Source organism: Scleropages formosus, chromosome 5, assembly GCF_900964775.1.
Source record: "Scleropages formosus chromosome 5, fSclFor1.1, whole genome shotgun sequence".
Lineage (NCBI taxonomy): Eukaryota > Metazoa > Chordata > Actinopteri > Osteoglossiformes > Osteoglossidae > Scleropages > Scleropages formosus.
In genome coordinates, this window is record NC_041810.1 from 5,157,217 (window position 1) to 5,170,640 (window position 13,424).

Genomic DNA, 13,424 nt, shown 5'->3' on the forward strand with positions numbered 1-13,424 from the left:
GGGGCATGGAAGTACCGCAAGGCAATGATCTTTCGCCTTTGATGTCCCAAAAGTTGGTTATGGTATATGAGATGAACTAGGGCTGAAGTTCTAAAGTGAACGCGTTCATGGTCAAACCCTTGAGGTTCATCTGCACTGGACAGTGCTACTAGGAACCTTAATTTCTGTGATATGCATAAGAATGGGGTAGACGCATTCTGTGCGGCGAAGTAACGTGTGGTGTTGGGTGTCCTCTGTTACGCCACAACACCTTGCTCCAGATGTGCAGCTGATCCCAGAGAGCTTCTCCGACCTGAGCCCCTCGGACCCTAGGCTGCAGAACACCAGAGTCATCCTGCTGATGCCGCAGTGCTCCATGTCTGCAATCAGCAACCCCGTGGAGTTCATCCTTCATGAAAACGGAGGTAGAAAACAACACCAGACCAGCACATAAACCCCAAACCCCATCATCCATTCTATATTTTAACCATCATACTGTGACTATCACACTAAAGAAATCGCAGTAAAGCTAGAGGTGCTGTGAGGTGTGTCGCTGTCACGTGGAATGACTCCTGCAGTGAATATTCCTGCAGAGTTGCGATCATGAGTGCTCTCATAAATGGGTTTCAGACACAGAGCTGTTGCAGGACCTGTCCCAGGGAACCATCTCTCCGGAACGCCTGGACCTCCTGGCAGCCGGGCAAACGCAGGACCTCACGCATGCTCAGAAGTGTAAGTGACCAAGGGTGTGAATAACGTGATCGGGTCTGGGTTCGATCCCCATTTAATCGGTGTGGAAAAACGCAGGTATGCACAGTGTTTGCGTGGTACTCTGGTTTCCTCCCACCATCCAAAGAGGATGTGTTTCAGTGCATCTGTGAGTCTGCATTGCTTATACTGTGTGTGAATGAGCGTGTGCTGCGTGTGTACCGCTCCTCGTGTCCATCGTTTCCAGGATAAACTTTGGACCACCGTGACCCGGCACTAGACAAGGGGTCATTAACACTGAGTCCAGTTCAAAAATCCTGCCTCCACTGTATGTACAGCACTTGATCACCAGCTATCTGCTGTAGCAGTGAAAAGTGTGATCGCACCTGGACAGTTGTTGGAAACACACACTGTCCGAAACCGCTTGTCCCAAGTGGGGTCGCGGCAAACCGGAGCCTAACCCGGCATCACAGGGTGCAAGGCTGGATGGGGAGGGCCACACCCAGGACAGGACGCCAGTCCATTGCAAGGCACCCCAAGCAGGACTTGAACCCCAGACCCACCAGAGAGCGGGACCGGACAAAACCCAGTGTGTCCCCTGCTATTGGAACTAGAGAGGTGGATTTTCAGGAATTAGCTGTGTTTCTGCAATGTTTCAAGCGGGGCTCCTTAAAGCTCTGCCTGAGAGCCTCCGCTGCCGCTGAATGAACAGCAATCCAGTCATGTTTTTGTTAAAAAAAATTTTGGCTAAATGCTTGGTGTCCTTCCCAAAAAGCGACATTTTGTAGAACTCGGAAAATTTCCCTCAGCGGAATACTCTTGAAATGTTAAATATTTCAAACGACAGCTTATCCAAGAAGGGCCCACCATCAGGATTTTCCTTTTTAACTGGGTTGCGCTGCAGTTTCGTTAGGAAATCTCTTTGCTTGTAACATGGGCTTATTTTTTAGTTTTCGGAAAAGAAAATCCCCCTTCATACTTCACTTACCGTCCAGAGTTATTTAATAATTCCACCTACCTTCAGAAGAAGTGAGTAGGTGGGGGGGGCACAGTGAGTAGCGCTGCTATCTCACAGCACCTGGGTGGTGCGAGAGGACATGGGTTTGATCCCCGCTCAGTCTGTGTGGAGTTTGCATGTTCTTTCCATGTCTGCGTGTGGGTTTCCTCTGGGTGCTCTGGTTTCCTCCCACACTCCAAAGACATGGCTGTTCAGGTTGACGCGTAGTGTGTGAGTGACAGAGTGTGTTCCACTGATGTATGGATGAGTGACCCAGTTTAATTAGTGTATTCAGCAGTGTAAGTCACCACGGTGAATAGGGTATGTGGCCTGATAACACTACATATGGTTCATTGAAAGTCGCTTTGGAGAAAAGTGTCTGATAAATAAATTAATGTAAACATTTATAATTGTAGCACTGTATGAAGCAAGGAGTGAGTGCCATGCCCTGGATTTCTGTATTAAACACCACCTTTTCGTGGCCTGTGGACCCCCGTCCTTCTCGAGCGTGAGTGTTACGCAAGTCCCGGGTCACTAGGCCGCACCCCGGTTCACTCGGGACACGGTCGGCCAAGTCCCCGAGGTGAGGAGCCCTGTGGATGACGGAGCACTTCAACAGCTGTCATGAGCTTCCTTTCATTTGGACTGATTTAAATTTGGCGGAAGGTGCCACGGCACAGACGGTTCGCCAATTAGCCGCTTTTCCATGTGCCTGCTGGACGGGCGTGCGAGCGCACAGATTTGTGCACCTTTCACAGAGATACACCTTCCTGGATTATGCAGGAGATTCATTTTAGAGCAGAATTAAAGATCAAACTCCAGACCTGTGGTTTATCCTCTGTGATACTTGCTTTATTGATCAGCCATCAGGTTCTCACTATCCTCTATTAGGATATTATGAAATGATCAATTATCCACGCAAGTTTCCAGATTTTCACCCCCCTTTCAATTATCGTAGCTTGGACAGAGGCTCTGAGCCTGAATTCGACTCAATGCTTTTCTTGTTACTGCGTGCGAACTTGAGCACCTCTCCCCACCCCCCATCCCTGGAGTCGACAGGGTGTATATTTGAAGTCTGCCCCCACCTCGTGTCTTTAGGGAGTCATTTTTCTAGCCGCAGAGCTGTCTGTTGCCAAGCCAGCAGGCGCGACGGGGAGGCCGTAAAGCTGGATTCCTGAAACGGGGCAGGCGGTTGGCGGAGAGACGCTGCAGCCTGCTGCCGGCAGTGGGGGGGTAATTGGCCAGGGTGCAACCCCCACTCTCACCACACTGAGATGCGAGGTGTCTGTGAAGGAGTGGGACGCCCAGAGCAGGAGCTGCCGACTCTTCTCACCCTTCTACATTTACACCATCTTTTTATGAAGCTGCCATGATCATCCGAAGCAGAGAGGTGTGCAGTGTCAGTGTTGGCATCAGCACACATTTACATTGATTTATTTACCAGACACTTTTCTCGAAAGCGACTTCCAACGAACTCTATGTAGTGTTATCAGCCCACACACCTTGTTCACCGTGGTAACTTACACTGCTAGATACACTACTGGGTCACTCATCCATGCATCAGTGGAACACATACACACGCTCTCTCTGTGTCACTCACAAACCATAGGTGAACCTGAACAGCATGTCTTTGGAATGTGGGAGGAAACCAGAGCACTGCAAGACTTACACTGCTAGATACACTACTTACAATGGATCACTCATCCATGCATCAGTAGAACACACACACTCTCTGTCACTCATACACTACGGGCGAACATGAACAGCATGTCTTTGGAGTGTGGGAGGAAACCAGAGCACACAGAGGAAACCCACACAGACATGGGAAGAGCATGCAAACTCCACACAGACTGACCTGGGATCGAATCCACGTCCTCTTGCTGTGCCACCATGCCATCCCACATGACTTGGGTAAGATTCACAGTGTACTTACTTTAAAGTTACTCATTTAGGTGACACTGTTCTCCAAAGCAACTTACCTGTGTGTACAGCTGGGTAATTTTTACTCTGCTAGTGTAGGATAAGTAGCTTGATCAAGCAGGACTCACTGCTGGAGGCTGATTCAAAAATTGGATTTTGGAGATGCAGTGGGATTTATGATGGGGAAATGGGAAAGTGTCACCCATTAAAGGGACCCCAAACGCTATGTGAAAGGCCAGCAAAGGCCAGTGAAACAGAGAATAATCTGAAATGTTTCAAATTAATGATGATCTTATGTTTATTCACTTATTTAGCTCACACTTTTCTCCAGAGTGACTTAGAGCATTACGCTGCTTCCAGTGTTGTACCCATTTATAAAACACGGTGATTTTTACTGTATCAGTTCAAGATCAGTACCTCACTCAGTGGTACTACAGCGGAGGGTGGGAGTCGAACCTGGGTCCTTCCAGCGTAAGATGTGTGCTCTTGGCACTGGACCACATGCCGCCCCCCTCATTTACAAGCTGTAAAACCTACATTTCGCTCTCAAGTTTTTTTGTATCGGGTGAAGTAAGTGAAACAGAAGACTGGAGATAATCATTATTACCCTTACAAAAATGTAACATTTCTTAATTATATATTTACCTTTAATTATTAAAGTGCAGTCTGAATAAAATTCATGGTTTATCAGTTTCTTGGAGGTATGTGAAGAAATGTTTTTGGAGTGTAAATATTCATACGTAAGCAAAAATATAGAAAAAAACCGTACGCAGACCTACAACAGTAATTGGTATTAAAAATACATAAAGCAAATGTTCCCAGACATGGGAAGCGCATTTCATCTGCCTTATAATCAATGGGGAGGATGAGTCTTCTAACTGCTGCCATGAATAATGCAAAGAGACACTAATGGTTTTTAATGGAAATTACCATCAGATCTCATTGCACCGCTGACTCGGTCCCGGAGCTGCTGTTAGACACAGCCGCGCGCGCACCTGAGTTCGCGGAGCCGGCCGGCGAACTCCATCCCCAACGGCTGTCGGTCGTCCAAACCGGGGCAGGGCGCCCGACGGACAGAATGAGGGTTACGCTTGGTCTCGCGGGTCGGCGCAAGCGTACGGGGCAACATCTCGGATGTTCTAAAGAGCCGCTTGAGGAACTCGGCTCAGCAGGCGACGCGCAGTTTGGAGGCGTCGCCGTGCAATCCGAGGACCTGCCTTCAGATTCACATCATACTACCCCTGAGCGCGCAAACGTTGCAAGGCACTTCGGATGAAGGTCGATTCCCTTGCGGCATTCAGGAAGGGTCTCGAAACCGTTCCGTTTGGCGCCCATTTCCCTCCTGAACTCGAGAAACCCGCGTCAGTCCATCTCCACCTGTTCTCCTGTTCACATGTCAGTTCTGCAGGCGGCTATGGAACACGTGCGCTATAATAAAGGTGATGTGGGAAAAAAACGAGCCCCTCTGTTGACGCACTTTGGTTCACTGTGAACTCTACCTCGCTTTGGAGGAAAGGGCTTGCCAAATACATCAACGTGCAGCTAAATCCAAGGGAATAATTAATCGTTAATAATAAAGATCGATAATTTCGACAATTGCCGGCGAATTTCCCAGGTTCGGCTTCGTCTCTGCAGGCCCCGAGTATGGATTGTGTCCAGATGCAAAAGAAGTAAGAGAATAACAGTGATTTTGAGAAAGGGCACATTTTTTTTTTTTTTTTAACTACGTCTTATTTGTACCGGTAAATCACGTTACTGAATTTATTAGCTACATTTATGGCTCCTCAGCAGGGACTGGGAGCAGGGAGTTGCAAACAAAGCGAAATGCTCGAACCCCAGACTCGCTGCCAGGGAGCCATGAATCACGGAGCGCAGGAGGAGCGTTCGTTTGCAGCGCTCGTCGTCATGCAGGATGCCGCTGACGGACTACCTGTTGCCGCGGTGCTCACCCGCGGAGCCGCGACCTTTTCTCCGGCATCCCTTCCCCGCGCAGCTGCTGAATTGGCCCTGATCACTCGCTTCTCTCTGAACAACTGCTCATTGTGCTAAATTCTAGAGTTGGGGCCACTCTAATGAGTTAGTACGGCTTCCTGCTATTCAATCACGTATGAATTATTTTCCGGGTGATTATTTTGTGCAAATGTGACTGAGGACTCAGCACAGCAGTGCGGTACAGTGGTACAGCGGTACAGCAATAGCGCTCCTGTCTCACAGCGCCTGGGTGGTGCGAAAGGCCTTAGGTTTGATCCCTGCTTTGTCTGTGTGGAGTTTGCATGTTCTCCCAGGTGCTCTGGTTTCCTCCCACAGTCCAAAGACCTGCTGTTCAGGTTCACGCACAGTGTGTGAGTGACAGAGAGAGTGTGTGTGTTCCGCTGATGTATGGATGAGTGACCCAGTGTAAGCAGTGTATCTAGCAGTGTAAGTCACCGCGGTGAACAAGGTGTGTGGGCTGATAACACTGCATAGAGTTCATTGGAAGCTGCTTTGGAAAAAAGTGCTACATAAATAAATATAAATGACACCAAGTCCTTTTCTGCATGCGCAACAGAGGCTTGCCGCTGGAATAAACGACCCCTCATTGTCTCCCCCTCCGTTTTGCCCTTTCCAAGCCCTCCCGAATCCCATCATTAGATCTCGACAAACTGGCTGATTAAATTCAGACACATTTTCACCCATTTAATTAGATTCACTCGGGCAGCGGTGCTTCTTTAATAAGTCGTCCTTCCCTCCTTCGCTCATGTCGAAATCCTCAGCATTGATTAAAAATGCAAATGTTTCCTTTGTCACATTCGCCAAAATCTCGTGGAAGCCGTAGACGAGCAAACAAAACAGTCTGATGATCCGTCTTCATATTTGCAGCGTTTGACTTTCATCACTTGGACCAGTAATTCGCAGGGAACTCCACACACCTATTGTGCTGAAATATTGGTCCTGCAACTGCTTTGATGACCTTTATCTTGAAGTAAGGCACATATTGATCACAGCTGTGTAGAACTTAGAAAGATACTGCTGATTCCTCAGTTCCCCCCATCATCCCTTTCCTGTGATATGAATGAAAGAGGAAATGTCCTGTAAAAGATCGGGCAGTAGGTGGCGCAGTGGTTTGAGCTGCTTCCCCGCAGCCGGCGGATCCAGGTTCAGATCCTCCATCAAAAACAATGTTGAACTTAAGTTTTGAAAATTTAAGCCTGGCTTTTCACTGTATGGGGATGACAAAATTGAAAAACGATGAATTTTATTTATATTGTACTTTAATACTTAAAAGTAAACACAGTGCTGCTTGGAAGTATGTCAAGGGATGGTCATTCTTGTGTAAAATATTGAAATAAACACCTTATTCACCATGGTGACTTACACTGCTAGATACACTACTTACAATGGGTCACTCATCCATACAACACACTCTCTCTGTCACTCACATGCTGTGGTTGAACCTGAACAGCATGTCTTTGGAGTGTAGGAGGAAACCAGAGCACCCAAAGACTTTCACTGCTAGATACACTACTTACACTGGGTCACTCATCCATACATCAGTGGAACACACACACACTATCTCTCTATCACTCACACACTGCGAAGGAACCTGAACAACATGTCTTTGGACTGTGGGAGGAAACCAGAGCACCTGAAGGAAACCCACACAGACACAGGGAGAACATGCAAACTCCACACAGACTGAGCGGGGATCGAACCCATGTCCTCTCGTACAACCCAAGTACTAATTTTTTTTTACAATTAAGAATCTGAGAGCTGAGCAAGACGTTTACATTTACATTTATTCATTTAGCAGACGCTTTTGTCCAAAGCGACGTACATCTCGGCAAAAGTACAAGTAAAAGTACGAGACACCTAATTCCTTTCACTTAGGGAAGTCATTACTTTAGTCGAGCGCTTAAGAGCTCAGGTACGGTGAAATCCTGCGGCTCTCCGAAAGGTAGAAGGGGAAGACGATAAAGCATGTGGACAGTCCGTGTGTGTAAAGTGATCTTTAGGGTTCGAATGGAGTTGGAAGCTTCAGCGGGAGGAACACAGAGAGCGGCGGGGCCTGCGGAGCCTGCGGAGCCTCGATGGACGTTACCGTCTGGCTCATCTTTGGGCTCGAGGTGAACCCTCAAACGTTGTGCTGAAAAGGGTCCCGTTGAATGGCTGTTACTTGTGTCACCAAAATCTCTGCGCGTCATTACCCCGCTGTCCAAATGTAAGAAGTCCCTCCCGATAAGCGGCTGGCAAATCGTGATCGGACATCTTTCGGAAACAAGCTGAGGCTTGAGCTTCAGGGTGACGGAGGAGTCAGAGCACGAAGGGAAAATCTCATTATCGGCACTGTAACGGAGGCTGAAGGAGAGCGCGTGTCGGAGCTGACCACGCGCAGCATGCGTCCGCTGTCGAGTGTACCGCGTTAGGGGTCGTTACCTTGTAATGCGCCGGTGACGTAGAAATCCAGTTCCTCTTGGATGACTAGATGGTGAGTATTTCTTCACTTTTTACCTTGTGTATTTTCGCAGAACAAAGTGTGATTGTTACAGATACCTGTGTACGGGCGGTCCCCGACTTACGACGGGGTTACGTTCCGCGAAACCCATCATGAGTCGAAAATATCGTAATTCGAAAATACGTTTAATACACCTAACCTACCGAACATCATCGCTTCTTATTCTTTAAGATGGTCGAGATCGTCGATTGCGGAAGTCCGAGTTCGCGCGTGATGGCCATTAGGGCTTGTCGCCTTCATGCTGGGCAGTTACCTTGAGTTTCTCCTCAAGTGTAGTTGCCTTCCTTTTCTTCTTCTCACCAGCAGCAGGAGACACGGATGGGCGTTTCGTAGACATGATTGATGCACAAAACACACCGAAGAGACGGGGGGGGTATCTGTATAGCGACTGCGTGACAGACTGAGATATGTGGATCGCTGCCGCTGACCAGCATCGCGAGAGAGTGTCGCTCCGCATGTCGGGAAAAAAATCAAAATTCTAAATTTGAAGTACGGTTTCTGCTGAATGTCTATCGCCACCTCACCATCGTAAAGTCGAGAAATCGTGAGTCGAACCGTCGTAAGTCGAGGAGCGTCTGTATGTCTCTTGAATGATTTTGTTATATATATTCGATTTTAGGGGGTGCGGTGGCGCAGTGGGTTGGACCGCAGTCCTGCTCTCCAGTGGGTCTGGGGTTCAAGTCCCGCTTGGGGTGCCTTGCGGTGGACTGGCGTCCCGTCCTGGGTGTGTCCCCTTCCCCCTCCGGCCTTACGCCCTGTGTTGCCGGGTAGGCTCCGGTTCCCCGTGACCCCGTAAGGGACAAGCGGTTCTGAAAATGTGTGTGTGTGTGTGTGTGTATTCGATTTTAAGGAAAAGCATTTTTTCAGTCTTGTTGCATAATGAATGAATGAATGAATGAATGAATGAATGAAACTTCATGAATCCCAGAAAGAAATTCAATCTGGTTGCAGAAGCATGAAATGTACGACATAAACACACAACAACAAACACACATAGACATTAATAGGTGAAGTGACCAAAGAGATTGGTAGATAAATAAGAGAGTTATTGAATAAATATGCAAACACATTTAAATGCAAGACAAAGGAGTGGAGCGAAGGAAGGTGGTGGTGGGAATATTAATTTGACCAACAGATCAATTCTGATTCAGTACCAACAGATCTCGAGTACTATTAATCTGCAATTTATTCCAGGTATTATTGGCTTTCCGAGAACTACTCGCATAATGCTAAGCCAAATAAAACGATGAAATTTCATTGTTATTTTCTTGTACATTTTTTGGGCTTTGCGAAAACATTTCTTTGCGAGAAAAGAAATAATAATAAGAGACAGTTGAGTTATTGATCTCGAAGGAAATCACTGTTTTTCCAGCCGATTAAAAAGTTCAGTCTTGACTAATTTTCATCCTGAGAAACATCTCGATGTTTGAGGATGGTTTGTAAATGTCAGATTTCTTTTCTGTACCGGCCTTGTTACATAGACGCTGGGGTGATGTGTTGCCCTTTCAACAGTAAGATTAACAGCCCCTTTTTAAAATACATCTTTTAAAAATAATTGCTGTTGTAATTTCGCATGCCTCCAATAGAAACACATTTTCATAAACAATTAAAGGGCAATTTGCAACGTTGAGCCAAATATATTAAATCCAAAATACAAAGGATGGTTCTGCTACAATTTCTTTTGCTTTATCTTTGCCAGCAGAATTATTTATCTTTATTGTGGCACGCAGAAATGTAGTTTTCTTCTTCATTTCTCTCTTATTTATTCTATGACCGTAAACAGAAAACACTATTATTCTTATCAACATTAAGCCAATTAAATATTTATAAATGTTTAGCATTTGAAAATAAAAGGAAACGTGATTTTTTCCCCCCCCCCCCTCTGTGCATAATCCGGCGAATCTTTGGGAGCCGTGCGTAAAGTGCGCCGCAAAAGGAAACCTTAAACAGCAGCGCAGCGAACAAAGGGCTTCTCTTCTGATGCAAACACGCTTTAATAACAAAGAAACTTTCTTGAGCTGGAAACCATTTCACTGGTGCGGTGATAGTCTGTCTTCTGAAGATTTAATTATTCTTTTCTATTTCTATTTCTTTTCTTTTTGCTCTCCGTTCATTCCCATTTTTACCTACAAAATGGATATATATATATATATATATATATATATATATATATATGTATATATATATATATATATATATATATGTGTGTGTGTGTGTATATGAATGGGTTGCGGTGGTGCAGTGGGTTTGGCCAAGGTCTGCTCTCCGGAGGGCCTGGGGTTTGAGTCCCGCTTGGGGTGCCTTGTGACAGCTGCCATCCCGTCCTGGGTGTGTCCCCTCCTCCTCCAGCCTTACGCCCTGCTCCGGCTTGCCATGACCCCCGCTTGGGGCAACCAGCTTCGGACAGTGTGTGTGTGTGCCTATATGTACTGTACGAAAGTTTTAGGCAGTTAGATGTTTCACAAAAAAAATATATCCATATATATGTTTTATATGTGTATATAGATACTGGGGGTGCGGTGGCACAGTGGGTTTGGCCAGGTCCTACTCTCTGGTGGGTCTGGGGTTTGAGTCCCACTTACGGCGCCTTGCGATGGACTGGCATCCCGCCCTGGGTGTTTTCCCTTCCCCCTCTAGCCCTGCGCCCTGTGTTGTTGAGCTAGGCTTCATCCTGTGTGTGTATATACTGTATATATATATAATGTATACTGTGTTTAGCTCCAAAGGTTGCAGGTTTGATCCCCACCTCTGGCTGTAGTACCTTTGAGCAGGGTACTTATCCAAAAAATGACCCAGCTGTATAAATGTGTAAATAATTGTAGGTAGACTAACATTGTAAGGTGCTTTGGAGAAAAGCATCAACTCAGTGAATAAATGTGTGTATGTGATTGCCCTGTGATGGACTGATATCCCATCCAGAATGTACCTTACCTCACACCCTATGCCTCCAGGAGAGATTCTGGACAAGCAGTTACCGCAGTGATAAATGGTAAGTGAAACACTGTACTATGAAATAAGAGCAGTGTGAGCCCAAACATTCAAAACTGTGTATTCATCTGCTTTTTCGCGCAGTCGCCAAAGTGCAGGCGGTGGTATACTGCACCAGCTCCTCGTACCCCGAGGAGAACGAGGACGTGGTGAGGAGGGTACTCGGCAGAAAGATGGAGAACTCCAAGCTGCGCCCTTTCAGGTAACACCCCTCAGGTAGCGCTGCTGCACCACACTTACAATAAGGACAGGCAGCAGGGAACGCGGTATTCAAGTACTGACTCGTACCCCGAAGGCGCTGCTCCCAGGGGAGACCCTGCCGTTGTATCCCAGAGCAGGGAATTTAACTTAAACTGCTCCTGAAACATGTCCAGCCCCATTAATACACAAACGTGTAGATAAAAAGTAATGCGGTAGCAGTCTGCTGGGTGGCTTGGCTTCTTCTCCAGCCACCTGATATTAGCGGCACACAAAAGCCTGAGTTGATAGAACCCGAAAGTACTTATATTTCCATTTATTCATTTAGGAGACACTTTTCTCCAAAGTGATGTACAGCTCAGAGGAGGCAAAAGTGCATTACAGCAGCAGATGGAAGGATGTAGGTGCAGACGCGCGGTTTTCGAAGCGCAGCCAGTTCGTCTGACGTCACTGTTAAAACCAGCACGCGTTACATGGGTAGCTGTGTGTAGAACCGCTACGGTACGATATATTAATTCCATAATATTAACAGCAACATTGCACGGGTAGCTGTAATCTGAAAGAAACCCTTGTCGAATGCCGAGAGGGATTCAGCAGTTCTGAGTGAGAGAGGGAGATCATTCCACCACTTCTTCACAAAAACCAATTCCTCTGTGTGCGTGTTTCTCCTACAGACTAAGCCCACCTGATCTGGGCACCTTCGCAGGTGAGAGAGATGCGGAGGAGAAGTTTTTCAAGTTGGAGCCATCGAAGGAGAGCAATGGCTGCTTCTTGGCTGTGCTCATCAGAGAAGTGAGTAACAGACATCGCTGGACCTGTGGTGCCACCTCACTACTGAGATGGGGATGAGGATGTGGGTTTGGGTATCAGGCTCTTGATGTCTTTCTGATCTGGAGGCCTTCCATCCGGTCCTGGTTCTCCTCGAACGCCCCGCTTTGTTCTGCGTGTGTCCACTGAAGAACTTTTCGTAGTTCGCTACAGAGCTTGTGCTTCTGCACCCTGTCGCTCTTCCATCGTGATGTTTCTTCTTTTCCCCAGTCTGACTTCTCCCTTCGATAGTCATCCGTTGACACGTCTTGGTAAGCAGGATGCAGCTTCTCTTTGTACGCACCGTAAAAGAAGTGTTACGCTGCTTGTCAGAACCACTCAAAAGTGCGAGAACAACTTGCTGAAAACTCATCTTTGTTCGCAAAGGATTCGGTTAACAAGCAAGACCAAGAATGGAGGCGGCATGAGCTCTCAGCTCTTCGGTAGCACTTCTCAGAGATGTAGGGCACTGGTTTGCTTTGTTTCGCTCTTCTGTCCAGCTCGTCTCATACAGCTGTTGTCCAGGTGTGCCGTGTCACTGCTACAGCAGATAGTTGGTGATCAAGTGCTGTACAATGCAGTGGAGGCAGGATTTTTGAACTGGACTCAGTGTCAATGACCCCTTGTCTAGTGCCGGGTCACGGTGGTCCACAGTTCATCCTGGAAACGATGGAAACGAGGAAGGGTACACACGCAGCACACGCTCATTCACACACAAACACACACAGTATAAGCAATGCAGACTCACAGATGCACTTAAATACATCATTTTTGGGTGGTGGGAGGAAACCAGAGCACCACGCGAACGCTGGGCGAACCTGCGTTTTTCCACACCGATTAAATGAGGGTCGAACCCAGACCCGATCGCACTATCCACACCCTCGGTCGCTTACACCCTGAACTGAGCACACACTCATTCGACAATGCACGCAAACTACAGGCAATTTAGAGCCGCCGTTTCACCTTAATCCCATGTCCTTGGAGTGTGGGAGGAAACCAGAGCATCCAGAGGAAACCAAGACAAGAACAAGCAAAGTCCACACATTTTAAACAGGGGTCGAACCCACACCCGATCACACCGTCCACACCCTCGCTACACGCTGCTGCTGCACCGTGCTGCCATTTAGGAAATGTACATCTTTGCATTTTTACTCTATTAGCAGAATTATGCTTTGCGACCGCATAAGGAACCAGTCTGAGGCAGCAGGTCTTAGGTAATTAAAATGTACCGAGTGTGAAGCTTCACTGAGTGTAAAGCTCACAAAGAAAGTGCGCACGGCGCCCGGCCCTCACTGCGGCCCGAGATGATGGATCGGGCTCTTATAGCAGCTGCAG

At 47.2% G+C, this 13,424-nt stretch overlaps 1 protein-coding gene across 2 annotated transcripts in view; it reads left to right on the plus strand.

The window, feature by feature from the left end:
* Positions 1–13,424, plus strand: part of LOC108930753 (putative methyltransferase NSUN7) — a 47,208-nt gene that overhangs the window by 24,872 nt on the left and 8,912 nt on the right. For both annotated transcript variants that reach the window (XM_018746158.2, XM_018746159.2), the window contains exons 8-11: positions 261–404; positions 610–711; positions 11,169–11,286; positions 11,957–12,074. In XM_018746158.2, the coding sequence (XP_018601674.2) occupies positions 261–404; positions 610–711; positions 11,169–11,286; positions 11,957–12,074 (482 nt within the window). The remainder of the gene's footprint in view (positions 1–260; positions 405–609; positions 712–11,168; positions 11,287–11,956; positions 12,075–13,424) is intronic.